Source organism: Antedon bifida, chromosome 5 (assembly GCF_963402885.1).
Source record: "Antedon bifida chromosome 5, ecAntBifi1.1, whole genome shotgun sequence".
NCBI lineage: Eukaryota > Metazoa > Echinodermata > Crinoidea > Comatulida > Antedonidae > Antedon > Antedon bifida.
In genome coordinates, this window is record NC_136230.1 from 22,235,454 (window position 1) to 22,258,399 (window position 22,946).

Sequence of the window (22,946 nt, forward strand, 5' to 3'; positions counted from 1 at the left end):
TCGAGACTCAATAGGCTGACCACCACTTGCAATATTTTCGCTGTATACAGTAAAAACAGTATTATGGAATTTATTTATTTATTTCAATAACCATATACAGTAGTGACTACAGTGGTGTATAGTTTTTAACCTTTTATAATTTGTTTTTGTACTTTTTTTACGTGAATGTATTGTGTATGTACCATGTTTCTATGTGGTTTAATTTTTACCATTTTTTTAAACCATCAATTTTAATGCTTTTAATATAAATATCTTGAAATTCAGCTTGAGCTGCGAAGACGATAAGAAATAAAATAAACAAACAAACATATACACTTGTAGGCAGTTTATTGATGAATGCAATAGTTTATGCTTATAATACAGCCTACGTTAAACTAAACATAATAAGTCAACATTGTAACTCTTTTACATTGTAGAGTTCCAAATCACATAATGGATGTCCACATGAAGAAGATTCCAGTTTTTAAAAATCCTTTTTAAATATAGTTCAAATGTTAATAACCATACAATAGGCCATTATTGGACAAAATGTGTCATTAGACTCTATTGAAACATGTATGTTCTGAACAATTTGACACTAAAAATAATTTCATATGTACAATATTTTTAAAGTTATGCGATTTTATGTAGTGTAAAGTTCAAAGGTCAATAATGTTAGAATCGGCCATTTTTTTGCAAAAACATGCCATTAGACTAAATATAAATGTTTAGTTTCTAAACATTTTGAGCCATATTTTGTGCCTCTCCTATCAGTGGTTGCTAAGATATGATAAATCAAGGTCAAAGGTAAATAATGTTAGAATCCGCCATTTTTTGCAAAAACATGTTATTAGACTGGATATAAATATGTAGTTTCTAAACAATTTAAGCCCTAATTTGTATATCTCAGATTAGTGGTTGCTGAGATATGATAAATCAAGATCAAAGGTCAATAATGTTAGAAATAGCACTTCCATTCATTTTTGGACAAACTTTTTCATTAAAGTGAATATAAAAACATATATTCTAACGATTTTGATACCATAATTAGGTGTCTGTGACTAGCGATTTCCAAGATACAGAGTACGTGATTATAAATGGCCGCCATTTTTAATTATGCAAATTAGGCTACTTCCCGTTGTCGAAAAATGTCCTAACGTTGATAAATGTGTTCAGTAGGGTCAAAAGAAGACATTTCATCAAAAAAACCTTTTCTTGCAATTTGTGTCCAAAAAGGGTAATTTTTTAGCTAAATCTCATGGACTAGACCCCGAACATTTCACCGAAAACTACTTTGCTGACAGAATTTGTCGACAGACAAATAGCCGACAGAACCATTTTCAAAGTTTTACAAATGTCCATGTTTTCCTTCTATATTTCGTTAGGTATCATCAATACAGGCACCAAAATATACTCTCAGAATTGAACACATACATTTGACACAAATTAATAACACTTTTAAAAACCTTTTTAAATGCTATTTTTACAATTCATCTCAGCTGCGGTAAGGATATTATTGTGTTACCGGTTTTTCATGTGAATCTATAATATTACTAATGATTCCTTTAGTTTACCAACTGATAAACAATTAAAAGTGAGGTTTTCTTACACGTGACCAAGCATGTAATAAATTTAAAAAACAAAGTTTCTTACATATCGAGATCCGATAAGATCACGTTTGTCTAATTATGTTCTTTATCTGTATTATTAGTTGTAGACATATATTATTATTTGTACATATTTTATAAAACAAATGAAACCTAGTTTTCATGCCCACAACCCTGGAATATAAACCAAAACAAGAATCAAAATTGACAAACAAAAGATCAGAACTTTTACAAATTTCCTCTTTGACCACAAAGTCTGCTTTTTGTTGTTCAGAACGTATTCGTCTCCTGACTTTTGCATCTTCTGATATTGGTAGTCATTTTGCTTCTTGTACACTTCGAAAAAAATGCAATAATTTAAGTACTCTCGCTCAATCCAAATTACGCTTACTTTTCTAACAAAATACGTCAACTTGGAGCGTTTGGGGAATTCAAAATACGCGAGGATGGAGGATGAGGCCGGTGTAGGTGGAGGAATTGGGGAAGTGGTATGGATTTAGCTACTATGCTGTTATTTAAAACATCATAATATCCTATGGCTATATAAGGCGGCGGAAATGATCAGAACATTGAATCTAAAGATGTTGAAAATGTATTAGTATAAAATAATACTTAGTTTTACTAATAAATTCTTTGGTAAGATCAAAGAGATGTTTTAATAAACCTGGTTAGATCAACTATATTACTTTTAAAGCGCCACGTACCTTTACTTTTGATTATTATGAGTACAGCAATCAAGAGAACCAATACACCTACGGCGATGTTGATCAACTTACTGCCGTCCTTATAACAGAAACAATGAATTCAATTAAGCGTACGTAGAAAAGCAGACAGGTTGGTGATTCTTACACCCGATGTTCCAACGAGTTATAGAGGGTAGTACATATTCGTATGAAAGTGATACATAATGAAATCAATCATTCATTCGTAGTGAGCTGTCATTAGAAAAATCCTATCATTGTACGATTTATCGGTAGCACGAATGCTAGTTGATCTAAACCCAGTACCGTATGATTTTTACAATCATTCATGAAGTTTAATTTGTGTATAATTTGTATGTGCAGTTTTCGTCCAGCCATTTTTAAGTTTTGTAAATATTACTAAGTTGACTTTTTACTTTACCTAATTCAATGGTCAAACAACAATAAGCGTATAACTACTCCAAATATCCATATAATGTTAAAGAAGAGTTTTCTAAACAGTGACTGATTTTATAGAATGGTTACCTGTTTGGCGACATGCTTCTCTTCAGATATCATCGTTCTAGACAGCATACTTGAAGAAACAGCTAACATAAAAAACAAAATAAATAGTATGTTGTTAACATAACTCAAAACATTAAACAAAGTGGATGTAGCCATGTTCTATAAAAACAGTAATCTACTTACTTAATTATTTTGAAGATACGGACATCAAAACATGCTTGGTGGAAAATTAAAAACCGCAATGATTTTGTACAGTGTATTCCTATTTTATTGTGAATGACTTTACTTTGACCAGCATGGTCACTAAGCAAGAATGCGGACGTGTACAACATCTAAAAAAGAATCTTGCAGAGGCAGACGCCGATATCAATTTCTTAAACAAAAATGTAAAAAATCGTATACATACGAGGAAGCTTATTGTGTTTGTGTGCTTCAAAATCAGCATCGCCACATCCATCACATCTCAGACATTTCGTCTGTCCTTCTTCAGGCTGATAAAACCCTCGTGGGCATTTCTGACACACTGCAGGCAAGTTATCATTTCCACGGTATGACTCGGGAGGACAGTTCACTAAGAAATGAAAAGTAACATGTGATTTTTTTTAAACTACATAAATAAAAACAGAACATACGAACATTTTAATTTAAACAAAGTATCACTAAACAAAATCAACAATAAAAGATCAACTCACCACATATATATCCATCAGTGTGTGCGTACTGAGTGTTCGGACATATAGGACCATTTAAAGCAGCATTAAACTCTACCATTTCAACAATTTCACCTCTAAGTTTGAATGTTTCACCAGGAGTGAGCCGATTTTTAAGCTGGACTACTTTTTCATGGATGCTTTCAATCTTGTCTTTAACCCGGTAGGCTGATTCCTCTCGGCTGACAGTTAACATATCAATAGATGTTGCATTTGTACTTTTTATTTCAAATGTTATCTGCCTTAGAAATGATTTACCATTTTGCGTGAATTCCTGATAGTTGAGACGTTCTAATTCTGCATCAGTGTTACTCATGACATTTGCAATAGTATCTTCCAATGATGTCTCTGTTGACTTGAAAGAGTCTACACTGAAAAATGATATAGCGATTTTGCTCGAGAATTCTGGCATCGATATTCCTAGAACGTGAAGTTTTGCCGCACTTGATAGCTGTTGCCCGTGATTATTTGAAGCTTTACATGTATACCATCCATCTTGTTTAAATTCTGGGCTTAATATCTCAATACTTGGGCCATTCTGACCTGGGATTAGTTCCATATCTGACGAAGAAGACTGAAAGTACCATTGGTAGTCTGCCAGTGGCCGAGCGAACGCTTGACAAGTGAAATATGCGCCTTCAATATTACCATGTTCGATTACAGTGTCCTGCGGATGCTCGGTGATCAGTGGTGCAAATTCAACTGTGACATGAGATTGCAACGATGACACTTTCGTAACTGCATTGCTAGCCTGACATGTGTAAAGTCCAGAATTAGTGATATTTATACGCTTTAAAATTAGTGAGTTTACATTCATACCACTCAGTACTTGGCCATTAAACTTCCAACTATATGTTGGAATTGGGTTTCCAGTAGATTGGCACGTCAGAGTAATGTCCTCTCCTTCAACAGTAGATATGTTTGGTTTTGGGTGCTCGGTAATGACGGGAGCTTCTAAACATATATCATTATCATTTTTGAGAAAAATAACCCGAGATAGTACAATCTTTCCACTTGTTTCTAGTTTTTCGGAGCTTGACAAATTAGCATTCAGAAAAATTGATACATATTCATCGAGGGCAGAAGCATTCTGGTAAATCTCTTTACCTTCTGATAAATATTTTAAAGCAATCAATTCCGCTGTTAAGCAATCATAAAACCCTTCACAGTCAGTGAGACCACTTGCATTACGAGTATATTGGTCCATAACAGTTTTCCAATTAGTCATCAAGTCAACCTCAAGTAATGATTTGGTGTTGTTTGTTTTCCTCTTTAAAGAATTAATAACTTTTGACAACGCTTTTTCCTCAACTCCATTACCTGTATTGGACTCGTCTAAATCACTCATAGTTAAGTTAAAATATAACAATGCACTTCTATTTACATCACTCGGTGATGTTACCACTGATAGATTGTACAAGTAGTCATGTTGAAACATTTCTTCTGTTTCCAGTGATTTTGCATTAGCAACTTTACTAATATTTACAGTCTCTAATAGTGTTTGGAAGGAATGTTTAACAAAATCCAGTATGTTGTTATAGTCTGCACACCTCTCCTCATTTTGAATGACATTTTGATCTCGCGAAAGGCTGCTTGTAATATTGAGATCCAGAGAATCGTTCATCAGAATATAACCGACCTTTTGAAATGGTGGCTGTTGAATAAAGGTAGTGATGTCACGTCTTCTACGAAGTCCATCACGTTTTTGGTTTACTCCTCTCCTTCTTCTAACTGATCTTGTTACGTCACCAAACAATTCTTCCGTAATGAAAATTGCAGCATTTTCAATGGTATAATTTAAATTGTTGGCATCAATAAATACTTGAATCTGTACAGGAGTAGATGACAACGTGATATAACATACAACTGGAATCATGGAAGTGTCTTCTTCAACTAGATCAATGCTGAAGTGAAGTTTATTTAACTCTAAACTTTCTTCAAGTGATCCGTTTATTTGATGTTGTTTTATATTCAGACCTGCTTCAACTTCTCTTCGTATTTTGTCCAATGCATCTTGGGTATTGTTGAAATGTTTCTTCAGTATCATAACCCTGTCTAATACTTCTTTTTGCTGGTTCCATGCATTGTCGAGATCGATTAGTGCTTCGTTTAATACTGCCTCTGCAACTGATGCACTTAAAACAGCATCATCAAACTCTTTAATTGGTACAGCAAGGTCGGGTGTTTCTTTTTTTATTTGATCAAATGCTCGACTTCGTTGTTTTCGGCATTGTTCATTTGTTTGCACACAATTGGCGTCCGGTATATGAGTACTGCAAAAGACTTCTTCTGTTTTAGACCTCTTTATTTGACCTATGATTTCATAATTGACACATGTGCTACATGACTGCAACGTAGCTGTTACTAAAACTGGTTTTTGGCATTCTTCACAACATTCACCTTTTGAATAAGAATTTCGACTGCCTTTCTTTATGGACGTTATAACAGCTATTACACCCCTAATATATTTTTCCATAATAAAATCATACGCAGCAGTAATAAGTTTAATAGGATCTAAACTCATGGTCTTAACCGGGGTTGCTAAATAACAAATATCGCAACAGGCGGTTGTCTCGTTAACAACTGTTGATTCTTCTTTGTTAATACAACATGCATACGGAACATATCCATACACATCTTCTACGTAGGTAACAAGTTTACTTCCGGGTAGACATACACCACTACATTCATGTATTTCGCAAACATTGTTCACGGCTTCTTCTAAATCCCTTGTATCATGGCGTAAATCTTCAAGCGTTTTGCGAGCTCTTTCAACTGCATTGTTTGCTTCAACAATATCTTTTAAAGCAGAATCATGTTTATCCCTAGCTTTAGCAACATTAGCTGTTTGAATAGCTTCTTCTTTCAATGTATTCTGCAATGTTGATGTTGCTATGTCGAGAGACTTTGAAGCTTGGCTAAGTCTTCGTTCGCTATCTTCAACTAATTTATGGGATATAGAGATTATGTTGTTTTTCAATATTTTCCCTAATGACAATGGACCTTCAACTGATACTTCTCCATTTGCAGAAAACACCATCGACTCAAACGATCCCAATCTTGATGTAACGTTACCACTCGCATCAAATAAACCCCAAAGCTTACCAGAAAAACTAAAATAAATATCTTCCATTGTCAGGTGCATAGTGGTATCTTGTTCAATTCCAAGTAGTTTTATATACACTGGTATATTTCCTATCCAATGATTAACGTTGCATGCAAATGATAATCTCAATTTCGATCCAGCTGGAACACGGATGAATTGATTGAGGGTTTGAGTAATAAAGAACTCTCCTGTCATGCAGACATTAGGAACGGGTTGATTAATCTGGTGTTGGTCTTTGAGGTTTGGACAATTGTTAAATGAATTTAAGACGTTTACCTCCAAAGACGGAAAACAGAGATTATTTGATAAACATATGCTAGAGTTAATGCGGAAACCAGACCCTGACGTAGTTTCATAAACGAAAAGATTCTGTACTTCTACAAGAACTTTGTTACTTAGATGCTCTGTTCTAGCTGTAACATTAAGAACATCATTTTGCAGATTATTCTTACTGGGATTGGTAGACAATTTATCATTAACATTCCAAAGAGAATTCAAAATACGTTTACACTGTACACGTAAATCAGCCAGAGACATAGCAATCTGTTTCAAATCTTTTTGGGTTAACGCTTGGAAATACTGATTAATATTGTAAGTTAAATCATTGACTGTAGATAACAGAATAGAATATAAGTCGTCATTTTCAACAGCCAATAGTTGTTTACTTAATTCTTTCACTTGAGGTGGCATGTTTTTAAGATCACTTATAATCTTTGTCATCGTGTTTAGATCCGATGGAATATCAAGATTCGGTGACAAATCATAATTCACAAACACTTCTACAGTAGATTCATCAGTCTTGAGCAGCCAGGAAAAAGGCGTGTCATCAAAAGATGCAAATGACGTAGATGATTCCATTTTTATTCCTCGATCAGGAGAAAAGAATCCATCTACAACAAAACCTAAACAGACACAACATTATCATTAAATTGTAGTGATTAACATTTAAAAAAAGATTGTAGAGATGTCATTGTACGCTACAATAGTGCAACCTAGCAAGTAATTTTTTTTTCATTCTTGTCTTTCTTGTTTCTTAATAATATGGTCTCAAAACTATTTCTATTATTATATTTTTGTTCAACTTCAGTTTCAAAGATATTGTTAGTTGTCTTTCTAACTAATTAGTATGAAGTGATTGAGATAGGTATGTCAAACATTGTTTTCCGGTAATTCTTTTCAGAACTAATACCCTGGTGTACCGCAAACTTATATCAACATTTGATTTCGCCATGCAAACCTTCAAACAATATAAAAATGGAACTCACCACCGATACCGGCGTGCAATGTTGGTCTTTTCGTTTTATTGGAGATGAAATTCAGTACAATGTCTTCACCAAGCATTTTCCAGAATAAGCTAATTTTGGAATCTCCAAATTGATGTAACACCCAACGTTGTATGAATAGATGACTAAATAACTGTAAAAATACACAACGAAATATATAATTAAACGATTCATTGAAAAAGTTTGACTGCTTTTAATAAGAATAATACAGAATTGGGCAATAGAAGATTTTACAAAGACATATTAAGGGAAATACATACATGTGCTGCATTTTCGAGGGAAACTTGAACATCTCCACTACCTTCAACTTTAGCAGATACTGTGTTGTTGATGTAGTACAGATATTGCAAATTTATCAAGATGCTGACTGTATCCTTTTCATTGTTATAATTAACATTTGAATTCCGCATACCATGTTTTGAAAAAGTCAATACATTTACATTAACTTTAAAGGAATCATCATATTCTATATTCCTGATGTAACTCAAAATATCTCTTGAACCTTCTGGAAATACCATCATTACTTCTCCAGATGTCATTCTGCACATACCCACTATAAAACAGTACTTTCCTTTGAACGGTGGTTGTGGCAAAGATACATGTCTGCCTCCAATCATCAATTCTGCCTTCGAGAGTAATAAGACAGAGTACTGGCCATCACTTACGACGGGTGCAGCTTCACACCACTCAATCGATTTCATTTCAGCTCCAAGAAGACTCAATGCTGAAAAAGATTTTGTAGCATCCATCGGATCTATGTCAACGGATATAAACGTTATCCAATCTGGGAAGACATTTTCAAGTTGCCGTGTGTAATTGCGATACAAAGAGTTATACCGAACAAAATATTGAATGTCATCTAATGTTATGGCTTTACTTTGGCATTTATCACGTGACAATGTAGTTTTCATGCTACTTGTGACTATCTGTCCGTGAAGACTAAGTGGTAATTCAAACATTTCTGTTGCCAGCGATGTAATTCCAGTAGTTTGTAAAGTGTTGTTACCTTTCTTTGTCCATTCATTAGTTGAAACATAATATTTTCCTTTACACGTGGAATAATTCGAGAGTACAAAACAACCCGATGGTAGACGATTGCCGGGTGTAACTATTTTGTCAACATTGTTCTGCGAGTTCTTCTTTAGAACGAATATTTTGTCATCACTTGGGGCTAGAAAATCCGCTGCTTCCCTTCCTCTTAGGACATATGATATTTTCACAAACCCCTGATTCATACCATGAACCGAACACGTAAGCTTATTTATTGTTGAAGAAAACGATAACTTGTCTGGCTTAAAAACTACTTTATCACAATCTGTCTTAATAATTAAGTCAAGCGCTTGCTTTGGTTTAGCAATAAATTCCAAATCATACACATCTCCTACCCAAACATCAGGCCACTCTGGTGTTGTTACAAATCCTTCTGCGCATATCTTTCCCATATAACCAGTCCCAGAGCAATCACATGTATAACCACCTACCGCGTTTTGAGATGCCTGACAAAAGCCGTTTACACATGGCGATGGAGCACATACTTGGATTTCTAAAATAAAAAGTGTTTCTTTATGAATTATTATTTTTCTTTGAATAATTTGAGGCCATTATGACATATCGACACTTTCAAGTCTTTAATTAGTATAACATTTCTTTAAATAATTAAAATTAATTTATTACAAAGACGTTTTTATTTTTATTTAATCGGTATATAAAAATATATTACAAAACGACAGTCAAAGACTGAAATGAATTGTATTACAAATAAATAAAAATTAGTTAAAATTGCTATAAAAATAGAAACATCTTATTAAAATTAGATATCGTACCATAAAATTATAAACCATACATGAATAAAAAAACCTTAAAACATTCACTTATTACATATCTAAAAAAAGAGCTAGTGATGCCTATTAATTATATCCACCATGGTGGGAACTTTAATTTTTAAAAATTAAATTAACATTATCTTACCAATACATTTTGGAAATGTGCTGTTCCAGTTTCCAGATATTAGACATTTCGCCACAATATTTTTTTCCAAGAAATATCCTGAATCACAGCCAAAACTGCAGTGACTTCCGACATGATTTTCGCATGGTAATTGAATGTAACCATTTTGAGGCGACGGAACATCGGGACAAAGAATTTCTGCAAGATATATATATATATATATGGAAGTGTCGTTGAATGCTATTTTACTACCCAGGAACAGTGAAATGTCCAAAAATAATGTAAACAGGGTTATCAAGGATGCAAGTATTATACAGGAACTTACTAATATGAAATTGTTTGTTGTTCACCATGTTTAGTTCTGAAAAGAATTGTTTGAGTTTCTCGAAATTGTTACAGGCCACATTTTCTTTCGTGCCATACGACAATGTATACATACTTTGAGATTTCTTTTGTAATTGAGAACCTGATCTTAAAATGTTTCAAGTTTAATGCAAATATTTTTATTTTCACGACAAACCTTCGCAACGTGTTGCATGACCACTCCACACACCGTTCGATAGGCATTTTCTCGTTGAAGACCCCAACATACGATAATTCCATTCACACTCAAAGGCACATGTTTCTCCGGTTGTAAGTCCAGTACATGTCCGGTTGCCACCAAACGGTACCCCGATTTCAACACAAGGATTTGCTGTTAATAACATGTGCATGATGATTATTAAAGATACCAAAATACATAATATGTCGGTATAGAGACCGTTTTGTCGGTATTTTGTATATAGTATTAGGATTAGGCGTAAGTTATAAAATACCGTCTAGAACCTATATAGTGATAACCGTATGATTGATGTTTTAAGTGACACATTGTAAACCGTATATATAGTTTTCAAAAAATACAAAAAAGTACATAATCATAGATAGAAAATAATCAAATAATACTGTAATATTATAATCTTAAACTGTTGTACCTGTACATCCTTTCATATCCTGAGCAAGTGTCCATCCTTCGTGGCATTCACAACTAAAGCTACCGATTGCGTTGGCGCATATTTGTGCACATTTGTCTATTCCAATAGAACATTCGTCAATATCTGATAAATAAAGCAATTAGATTAACATACTTTTGTTTAATTTTTTTTCTAATGACGAAAACATACTATTTGAAATTATAAAATAAATTATGTTTATGTAAAAAAGTCTCAGCCAAGTAAGTAAATACTTTAGATAATTGTTTGAATGATTTGATTGAAATGCTTACCCAATAAAAGAAATATGGGTTTGCTCTAACTAATGTGCAATGTTGGTAGTGTGTCAGCAAGAATAGTGGTAATTTTAGCAGTATCCGAAATAAAATACTGTAATGTTAGAATTTCATACCTTCACAATTGTATGAATCGTATGCTTCATATCCCTCGTTACAAATACACTCAAAACTACCGGGTGAGTTTGTACAGTTGTGACAATTAGCGTAGGAACATTCATCAATATCTGAACAAAATAATTTACTAAAAATATGAATGTTAATTTAACTTAACAGTGAAGCTCTCCCAAACGACATTAATCTACGGTCCCAAAAGTTAAATCTTGTCTCCCATGAACAATACATTAAAATAGAAAAAAGTATGCAATCATTTAAATAGCGTTGTGTTTATCAAGGTAGAGAACCGTGATGCACTGTGGCTGTTGCTGTGGGTCGGCACCTGTTCCATTGGTCGAATAATCGCAAATACTGGAAAATTACGTTGAGACCAAAAGTGGCCCATTTATGTGGTGGTCTATTATCAGGATGAACATGGACATGTCGAAACTAACATTTTTCTCTTATTAATGCAATCAACTAATTCCGCTGTCTTTATACCACAAACTGTAAAGACATCGGAAACAATGCATGCTGTGGTTTCTTAAAGTTGGGCTAGGTTAGCTAGTACTGTAGTCTGGGCAAACGTTTATCGTTGTGTAGGTCTGTTTGAATTGCTAGCCGATTGACCACAAAGCATTTCCATGGTGTCAGTGATTCAATTCGTTATTTCATATGGTGAGAACTGCGTAGCTATACTACATGGTATTTAAGATTACATACCGGTGCAGTTATTTGTGCCAGAATATCCATCGTCACAAACACATTTAAATGTTCCAGGAATGTTTTCACACCGTTGTTCACAGTTTCCATTGTTCATTTTGCACTCATCGATGTCTATTACCAAAACCAAGGAAATATACGAAAGTAATATCTCTTTTTAAATGTAGAAATAGTTATATTTCGATGGATAAAATTATCAGTCTATGGAAAAAAAAGATTTAGTTCTAGTTACCATTTTCGCATCTGTCACCTTCATATGTATCAGGACAATCACAGTTGTTAGGTCCAACACAGTTACCATTATTTTCACACTGAGGCTCACAAATAGCTAAAACATTTCATTAAAAAAAGGCCTAAGTTATTGATTGATTTTTAAAACTTTCGTTAAAAGCTGACAACTGGCTCCTACTCTCTCAAATACTGTACATCGTCCATTCTGTTGACACAATTAATCATTTTATTGCGATATTTGGAAATTTCATCGATATACTATATCATTGCCTTTATTCATTAAACAATGTCAACCTTTCGGTCAAATTTTAAACATGGTAAATCCACACACCTGTCCGTACACCATTCTTAGAATTTAATAGATTTGTCATAAATTTAAATAACTTAAATAAAAATACTAAAAAGCTACCAACTTACGTAAACAATCGGTAAGCCTTGATAGTTCATATCCAGCCCGACACCCGCACTGAAATCCTCCAAACGTGTTAGTACAAACTTGGGCACATCCACCATTGTCAATCCAACACTCATTTACTAGTGAAATATGAAATCATTGTTAATAATAATCAGTTCTCTTATATCCGTGAACAGTGGAAGAGATTATTCAGAGAATTATATTTAGCAGCAAAGTTTGGTTCATCACGTAGCACTTATTTTTTTGAAAATTTGTTGTCGGTCATTCATGGACACTCAATTCTGCAGAAGTGGGATAAGGAAAGGTTTGTTTAAAAAATACCGTAGCACATACGACATACAAAAGAAACGGTGAAAACATATTACGCAGATATACACAAAACGTAATAAGATGGAGAGCTCCATTAATTAAATATGAAAACATTATCACAAAGCCGCGCTCGGAGAGTATGAATTAAAGTTTTGTACATGCATATTTACTTCCAATTTTGTTTATGTATTTATATTTTGTTGTTGATAAATTGTGGAACGAGTGAGATTATAATATCGTGTAGTCTACTTACAATCATCGCATGCGTCTCCTACATAATTCTCTTCACATTCACAATAATCTAGAGCCTTGCAATTTCCGTGAACACATGGTGGATTACACACAGCTAGTAGAGAATTAACCGTTTATTCGAAATAGAATACATTACCACTATTACAAAACTTTTGGTTGAATTATTTATTCATTTATTTATTGCTTCAGAAGTATTTTTTTGTTATTCTTAAAATAATAAAATAACACAACCTCTCTACGAAGCAAAAATCGTGACGCGCCAATTATGTGTGCGAGTACTACCTTCACAGTTTCCATCGTCATTCTCTACAAATCCAGTAGGACAATTTTGGCAATAATAACTTCCGTCGGTGTTTGTACATTTATAATCACAGTTTCCATTGTTGTTGTCACATTCATTGATATCTTCAAATATAATAAAATAAAAATATATGTCAACGAAACCTAATATATGTATATCCCATTCAAATATTGAAGAAATTGAAAGGAATTCTGTAAAATCTAAATAATAACTTAACCCAGGTTCTGATACACTTTGCAGAAAAATGTAGGCCTATATTTACATAACTAGCCGCTGTGTATTATATTAGTATAGTGTCAGCAACTTGTGTTAAGTCCACAACGACAATGTTCAACGGGATATTAAAACAATAGTTAAGTTCCTTCCTCAGTCAGTAGCCATGATAAATGTTATCGTACAAATAATAATATCATTAATTATAATCGTCCTGCCAAATCTTTTGTTCTCGATGAGATATTCTGTATTTGGGAGCCATTGTCTGTAAAAATCAAAGATTTGGTGGCAGATGTAAAAAAATAGATTTCTCTCATATTTTTACCATGAATAGACATTTCAATAAAAAGCATATCTACAACATTCATTTTAATGTTTAGCCTCCGTTGCCATGACAACGGTCAATTATCCAAATTGTGATGTTTTTTCCATTTTTCACAGATTTTCTATAGTGAAAAAGTACAAACTTGTATACTTATTTTAACCAAAAATACTTACAGTATACAGTTTTTGTTTATAGCAGTGTAAACAACATGTATTGAGTTCCATTTAATGTAGAAAAAAAAAATTACAAAATGGAGTTTGGTTGATACCATTATTTGAAAAAGGGGTGTTTTTAAACAATATTTTATTTATAAAGGTATACCTCATAAACGTACCTATAACTTCCAAAGTGGTGTTTTTATATCAATGAGGTTTTGTAATTTGATAGTCAATAGCTTTGTCAACAATAATCACGAAAAAAATACTGGGGTAAATTACGTACATAGGTTTTGTGTTGCCAGGAAAATACGAAAAAATACAAACAAAATATCAACAAACAAAATATCAACAAACAAAACACATGAAACACAATTTAAATATGGCTAATCCAATAATTACATGTATTTGTGGCTTGTCATAATGCTACTAGAGTCATACGAATAGTTTAGATAAAATAGGAGAATGTGTTGCCAGGTTTATTTCAATTAATTGCCAGAAAAACAGTATTTTGCATTGAAATATTTAGTTGATGGAAAATAATGTTAAACTTTGAAATAATTGCGTCAAGGTTTTTATAAATGTTTACATCTATTTTGTGTAAAGATTTACAGGAAGACCTCCAAAAAAATCTGACCTTGTAAATAGGTCATTTGAGGTCAAAAGGGGTCAGAATGCAAAACAGGACAGGTCCACACTTTATTACAACTATTAATGTTCGATCAAAATTTACAAGATAGTTCATAAAAACTCTCAACAATTTTCATTTTTTACCTATAGTGTTACCTTAGCAACCATTTCTATGTGTAACTAAGAAAAGTAATTTAAAAAAAAAGCGAAAAAATGGCGTTTTTATGAATACAAAGAATTGATTGCATTTGTAATTTTTCTCAATTTTACTTCTACTGCATTCTAATAATCTTAAAGTGATGACAAATTTGACCTTGTAAATTCATTCATTTTGAGGTCAAATGAGGCCAACATTTTACCATAGTAACTGTTTCTATGCGAAAATATTTAAAAAATAAGGGTTTTTTCATAAATACAAAAATTTTTTTCTACATAGTTTTACAATTCTACTTTTTTTGTAAATTGACCTTTAGTGTTATCTTAAACCTGTTTACATAACTAAGGATAATTTTGTTTAAATAAAATATGGAGTTTTCATGAATGAAAAAAATGTTTACATATTGAGGTCAAATGACATCAACATTTTACCTATAGTGTATTGTAGCAACTGTTTCTATACGTAACTAAGTACAATATTTTTAACGAAACGAGCCTCTCAATTTTCCAGCTAATTGTATTATTATTTATAATCAGGTGGTTTAGTATTTTTTAGCATTTTCAGACAAATTTTAAAAGCTGTTATCATTTGAAAAATGATCGGTCAAAATCTGTGTAGTTTTCTCATCTCTTCACAGTAATGTTTTTAAAACCGCTTCGAAATAAAGCTAATATATAAAGAAATACAATAAACATGGACCTCTAATTCATAGGTCTGTGCAATAAGTATCACATTTTTCGGCTGGCCGCTTACGGGAGGTCATTTATCATACAAAAAATCTCATTTTTAGTATAAAAAGGTGTCCGCAGCTGCTTACGGGAGGTGGCCGCTTACGGTAGGTATCAAATGCACTAATTAGATAGGAAGAACAAACAGGCTTTTCAAAGTGCGTCCGTTATGGGAGGTGGCCGCTTACGGGAGGTGCCCGCTGTAAATAAAATATGGGGTTTTCATGAATAAAAATAATCACAGAAGAGAGTCCTTACGAATATGACCTTGTGAAATGGTAATTTGAAAATGCTAATAAGGCATGCCTGCTAATAATCTACAAATTTAAATTTGTATAAGGTAAGTATGAACAATCTAAAGAATATCTCAATTTTAGTTACTATAGTAACTGTTGCTATGCATAACTAAAGGAAATTAAATAATTATCAGATAATTATTAATTAATAATTACTACTAAATCCAACCATCACAGTAAAAAAAATATAGAATTTAAAACCAATATTTAATATAAAGTGTGATATTTTACATGCTGACCGTAAATGAAATGAAATTTCACATCAGGGCTTCAATATTTGTTATGTAGCATTAACATACGGGACGGAGGAGTGGGACGGAGGAGTTTGAATCCGTCTATTGGTTGGGGCGATGGTAGCGGCAGTGTGGGTGGTGCTTGAATGCACGAATTTGACACTCTATAGTGGATGATCGACCAAAGTGTTGCAGTTTATCTTTTTGTGGCTATTGTCAGTGTAGGTTTAGGGGGTGGGGGGGGGGGGGGGGTAGTTGGAAGTGGTGGTGGATGGGCATGTGGGATCTTCTTAGGTTAGCAAATAAAAGAAGTAAAAAAATGAAAGAGGAACTTCAAAATAAGAGAGGAGTAATCTGTTGCAAAGATTAAAATTCACAACGATATGATAATTTATTCACATTTCCAGAGGATATAACCTATAAAATGACATTAAAACTGAGAATTACAGAATCTATAATTAAAAATATTGGTTTTTTTTTCTCACAACACAACTAGAATTATATAAAACATTAAGAATTTTTCTGACCAATGAGTTTCAAATCAGATAATCAAAGAAAATAACATGTTTTTACTAATATACCATGTTTTTTTTATAAAATAGCCTATGTTTCTGGCAACACTGCTTGTAGATTTTTAAATTACCCCAGTATTTTATTTTAAAAATCACTTATTAAACATTAGAACTACCTATTTGTAATAAATCAGCTAAAAAATACACCACTTTGGGCGTTATGGTGAAGTTTAGTTGCATTTAACAATTTAAAAAAAGTGAAAAACAACCCTTTTTAAATAAATGGTATCTCCCAAAGTATGAAATAAAAAATATAAAAAAAATATGAAACAGGTACACAATGCATTGTTATTATGCATACACTGATTATTTTTTATAATTAATTGAACAAAACAAAAATATCGTTCATCAAAGTACTACCAATATCCATTTTAAAAAACCTTAAAATGCCATGGAAATATATGTGTGAAATAAAAAATATTTCATTTTTGATTTCTCTAAACACATATATAGCCATGTGCAAAATTTGAAAGATATCCATTTTTTTAGTCTGCCACTATTTTTTATATTTCTTTGATTCTTACAGACAATGGCTCTTAAGAGCAGTTGTCGAATCGACCTTTAGGTTGCGAAGTCAAAAAAATAGATTTTCTTAAAAATTTGCTCAATGAAAGAGGGTTGGTTGTAATATGCACAGATAAAATTATTTTTGATATCTGTATCTTGTTGCCATAGTAACGGCCATTTTAAAAATTACAGCATTTTCTTTTAATTTTTCCTATTATTTCACTGTCAAATAAGGTAAACGTTGATTTCAATAACTCTTACACGGATTGTTTAAATTAAATTTTTAATACAAGATGAGGAAAGACTGGGTAAGAGTGTTGAGTAAAATCACACGCCTGTTACCATCGCCAACTATTAATTTGTTTTCAAAAATATTTCAATTTTGTTATATATACCTAAAGTGTGATTAATTACCAAAGTATGAAGAACATTTTTTGTTTTGGCATTTGGCCACTTTTTAATGAAATTTTAATATTTGTAGTCAACTGCTCTTAAAAAAACATAATGTCATAGGCATATTATGTTTACAATGCGTGAAAATACTCACCGTCGCACAGTGGTCCATCAAATCCGGACGGACATTGACATGTATTTGGAAAAACACATGTTCCACCAACACCACAGCTTCCTGTACATATTGCTGTAAACAAATCAGTATACAAATAATAAATGTGTATGCGTTAAATGGTGAGAATATTTCATGAGTTGAAATGTTAACTGTTCTATTTATAAGGGAATTTTTAACGAAATTTTGACCGCGGATTATTCCATTACCTCGCTTGGCTAAACGTCTACAAAAAGCTAAGAGTTCAATAGTAACGTTAATCATTCATTAGTGCAAAATAATCAATGACAGGTGATGCTTAATTAACCCATCAAAAATGGCAAAATACGATCAATTACATTGATAGTAGGCCTATTAATGCCTATTAATAAAGCTAAAAATACAATACTTACGAATCGTACAGCCTCCTAACCCGTCTTCACCCCATCCATCACAGCAAAAGTAGTTTGTTAAAGGGACCTCAAAGTATTCGGTGCGATACGAATCACTGTACCGACGACTTTAAAAATGTAAATACATATTGTTCATGATGATATATAGCGTGTCGGAAAGAAAACAAAATCCAGGTTGGGTAGCATAGTTAAGAGATGCTAGTCATCCTCTTAATGAAAATTATATTTAGGCCTATATCTTGTAGTGGCAAACTCTTTGTCCCCAAGACTAAAACTAAAACAGCTCGCGTTATGTTTTTGTACCAGATGTTATTCATTTAATTAATTCTCTGCAAAAAGATAATTGGTTGTTTGGTCAAGGTGCTTCTCAGTGATCGGTGCAGTAGATTATATTTTGGAAATTAAAATTTTCTAAATGGTACATTATGAGTATAGTAGAATTAGTAGTAAAATTGAAAGATTGACCGAATTTTCCTTTCCACCTTTAATTATTTGTATTATTATATCGTGATACTCTTTCGGGGATGCGGGACATGTCCATGTCAACATTATGTATCATTATTCATAATTTGGTTCTTAGAATGGGGCACCCAGTTTCGGTTTTTTCTTGTTAACAATTCTTCAAGGTATTTATAACACACCTAAAACTATGACAAAATACAATACTTAATCAACGCTATCAACTTGCTGTTCAACCAAAGAAAATAATTTGTTTCTCATTCAATTATGTATTATTTATATAACGCCACCTGTCCTAAATGTAAAAGTATTGAATTAATTATTAATCACTAATAAATGCAAATCATGTCGCTAATAGTACGTTTTTGGTATCGCATGTATTTATCGACACAAAAACAAACGAATATGTGCTGGACATTGAATACCTTTAAGTTGGAGTCACGAATGCTCTATGCAATACGAAATGAACCCAACACAAAATTGTACAAGATCATCAGAATTGTTACTTCATATTAAATATACCAGTATCAGTTTTAAATGTAATGTTAACAGCTATGAACAAAAATAATTTTACCTGTACTTTGCGCAGGTCCCCCAACCCCACCATCCACACTGTGTGTCACTACTAATTTGATAGGACAACGGGTACGAGACTTGACGTGTCTGCCACACCGATTCGTCTCTGCTGCAAACATGTGGACTAATAAAGAATAATTATACACTTTGAGATTAGAATCTGCTAACTAAAAGATTGTTTCATGTTTAGGACTAGATGGTTCTCGAATACACATGGTATTTTCAGCGTAAAAAACTGGCGATTTCAAATGTATGTACCGCAGGACTAAACACATACATCGTTTACAAGAACGAATAAATATACACGGTGATTCGTATGTAGTCCACTAAAAAACACCCTGGGAATTACTTCCAAAAGAAAAACTTGTCACAAAATGAGTCCTAATTGTTGAGTAAAATTTAAACAAACCCAATTTGTATTTTGTATTTTTAAATATTCTTTTATCTACTCAGTATTGAAATAATTTGTTTTCATGTTTTATTATAACATACCACTAATAAAACATTTGCGTTTTAAGACTTTGTTGAAACTGTCACTGTCATAGTCGATTGAAATTGTAAAGTAGCCTACATAATATGTAACGATACACCACTACGACGTTTATATTTTTCGTAATTATTAATTAATACAAACGTTGATAAGCAACTGTAAGTAATACAGTTTATTTGTATGTGTTTATATATCTAACAGTACCCACACTCATTGTAAGAAATGTGCGCTTCAAATGGCGACCAAAAATGGTTAATATGTATTTACAGTCAAAATTTGTTATACACTACTTATAACTAATTATTGCAACACTATATCTAAAGGTTTTAAGTTTATCCCCCAAGGGCCCATAAATCTATACCTACTTGTGTTATACCAAATGATTATAACTTGGACTGAGACTTGGAATGTTCTATTCATCGCCAAGCAATACATTTGTATAAACGTATTACTATTATTAAATCTATCAAAATAGTAATTTTTAAGGAAAATCGGCTTGTCTTCAACATTATGATGCTGTACTCAAGCTGTTTGACCGGTTTCCAGCTGTTAAAAACAATTATCGTAGAAGGAGATAGATACATTCAAAGCATCCTCGTATTATTGAGTGCATGTATTTTTCATCATCGACATCCATACAGTGTATACCACGATCAGAAAACACCACTATTTGGGGCAAATCGTTGAACCTAAATTCGTTTTAATCGTCAATAACTAAATTATCTAACTTAATTAGTAAACAGGGTTACGTTTTAGTTGGTTAAAATCAGTACCGAACGTATGAACCAACTTTATATACCATCGAGTAAAAATTCTAGAATTAACGTGCGATATACCGAATTTTGCCCTTACGTAAATTTATATTTATATTTATATATATTTTATATATATATATAGGCCTATATATACATAACCACCATTTTAGCTTTTTTTAGTTCCAGTCCAAAATTGTTTATATCTTAATTAGTAAACAGGGTTACGTTTTAGTTGGTTAAAATCAGTACCGAACGTATGAACCAACTTTATATACCATCGAGTAAAAATTCTAGAAGTAACGTGCGATATACCGAATTTTGCCCTTACGTAAATTTATATTTATATTTATATATATTTTATATATATATATATATATATATATATATATATATATATATATATATATATATATATATATATATATATTATACATAACCACCATTTTAGCTTTTTTTAGTTCCAGTCCAAAATTGTTTATATCTCTACCAAGCTACCTTCTTTGTTTTCTACTCTCATTCAGTCTCCACCCACTATTCAACACGCTGCTTCTATTGTTATATTTCTTTTATTCCTGTCCACCCAGGCAGCACTTGCCAACTCATATGCTATGACTTTATCCAAATTCCCTCACTTGCACTGATGAAGGGCTAGTGTTGCCCGAAAGCTCTGCTAACTTTTCTGGCTGTTTACTTTATCGTTTTGATTTAGCTTTTCGCTTTTTTTTTGTATCTCCATTGAGATCCAGCCACTGATCTCAATGGAGATACAAAAAAAAAGCGAAAAGCTAAATCAAAACGATAAAGTAAACAGCCAGAAAAGTTAGCAGAGCTTTCGGGCAACACTAGCCCTTCATCAGTGCATGTATATATATATATGTATATATAGATAAATTACACAGAAATGTAACTTCAGTTAACTGTAGGCCCAAGGGTTTCGACGCTCCAGCTGAAGACCGCATTCCACCTGAAACCATCAGCCCTGATGGAACAGCTGAATGAACTCTTCTGTCTCTGTTCGAGAGTTTTTATCTATAAAAACCTTCTTTTTGATTAAATTGTGTCTAGTCGAATTTATTTTTACCAATTTTACCATTGTAAACAATAGCATTATACAGTATATAAAATAAGCTTTTATACTTTAAAAACAATTATATACGGTTCATATACTGTACGATATACCCTTTGTATGCCGGGTGGCAACAGACTGAGTGGTAAATTGTCGGTGGTGGTTTTTCACCTCGGTCCCAGCTCGGTAAGAAGTTGTGACATGGTGCATGCAAATTGTGAGGCGCAGCGTCATGATGGACTTGGAAAAACCGCTATAGGCCTAAAGCAATTGTAGGCCTATATGCCTACAATGCGACATTATCAACAGCTTCAAGCTAAACTATGATGGAATGTTAAAACGCAACCAAGACTTACCGTCCTTGTCTTGGGTCAGATTCAATTATTAAAGAAATTACACGGGTAATAACTTCATCATCACATTCTTCTTGAGTTACATAGCTTGACTGTATTTTCATAGATGTTGGAAATTCCCCTCCACAAAGACCTACGTCATTCTTTTTGACATTGGGATTTCCCACTTTTTCCTATTAGGCCTACATTCAAATCACACACGATTTTTATAGGACATTTACTGTAATCAATAATTTCACTCTTCCCTGCTGTAATTTAATTATAATTATACTGGTTCGATAGATTTTTTATTTGCATAGTTTGTTGTCTATTATTACGTTTTTAACCGATTCCAAACACCACGTAACCTAAAGTTACTAATTATTGAGACGCGGAGATAATCATTTATATTAATCTTCAAGTCGTGTATTAATCCTGTTTTATTTTGTTGTTATTTATATTATTAAAAAAATTAATTAATCTTTAAATTGTAGGCCTACAGTTTCAAAGGCATTTGACAGTAGCCTATACTTTCATGCCGACAAGCGCCTTGTTTTTGGTTTGGCTTGAGGAGCCTACACAACACAATGTTAATCACTTACCGTCCTTGTCTTGGGACAGACTCAGTAGAATCAGCAAATAAAAAAAATAATAGTACAGGAAACAATAACTTCGTCATTCTGTATCTCTTTTTGATAATTCTAGTGACTTTTTACTACAAGAGACTGCTAGAGACTCACTTACGTGCTTGTATGTAGACACAGATTGACGCTAACAATAACATGACGACGCATATTATTATTGTATATTGGAAATTCCCCAAGTCTTCGCATATACAACCCGGAAATGTTTTATTCTATGACAACTGCTAACTAGGTTGTCTTTACCCTACAGGCTCAATGCATCGAATTTCAGTTAGCGCACAGTGAGTGTAATGCTGTTGATCAGAGTATTCGTTAGTTCAAATCCCGTTGAAATCATCTATACAATTCATTGCCATTTTGGTTAGTGTTCGGATATTGAGAGAAAATTTGTTATAAAGATCTGGTAAATGGCAATTCGCATAG

General features: G+C 32.8%; 1 protein-coding gene across 1 annotated transcript; it reads right to left on the reverse strand.

Moving 5' to 3' along the window:
• Nucleotides 1-356: 356 nt before the first annotated feature.
• On the reverse strand, nt 357-22,004 carry LOC144843418 (uncharacterized). The gene is made up of 20 exons (XM_078700202.1): nt 21,904-22,004; nt 19,235-19,360; nt 18,202-18,308; nt 17,792-17,884; nt 13,410-13,532; nt 13,129-13,221; nt 12,569-12,685; nt 12,153-12,248; nt 11,921-12,034; nt 11,218-11,328; nt 10,809-10,931; nt 10,358-10,531; nt 9,859-10,035; nt 8,151-9,433; nt 7,873-8,023; nt 3,484-7,509; nt 3,198-3,362; nt 2,813-2,874; nt 2,291-2,369; nt 357-1,922 (listed from the first exon to the last, which is right to left on the reverse strand). The coding sequence occupies exons 1-20, from the start codon at nt 22,002-22,004 to the stop codon at nt 1,747-1,749; spliced, it is 7,497 nt and encodes a 2,498-aa protein (XP_078556328.1). The 3' UTR covers nt 357-1,746.
• Between the last annotated feature and the right edge of the window lie 942 nt (nt 22,005-22,946).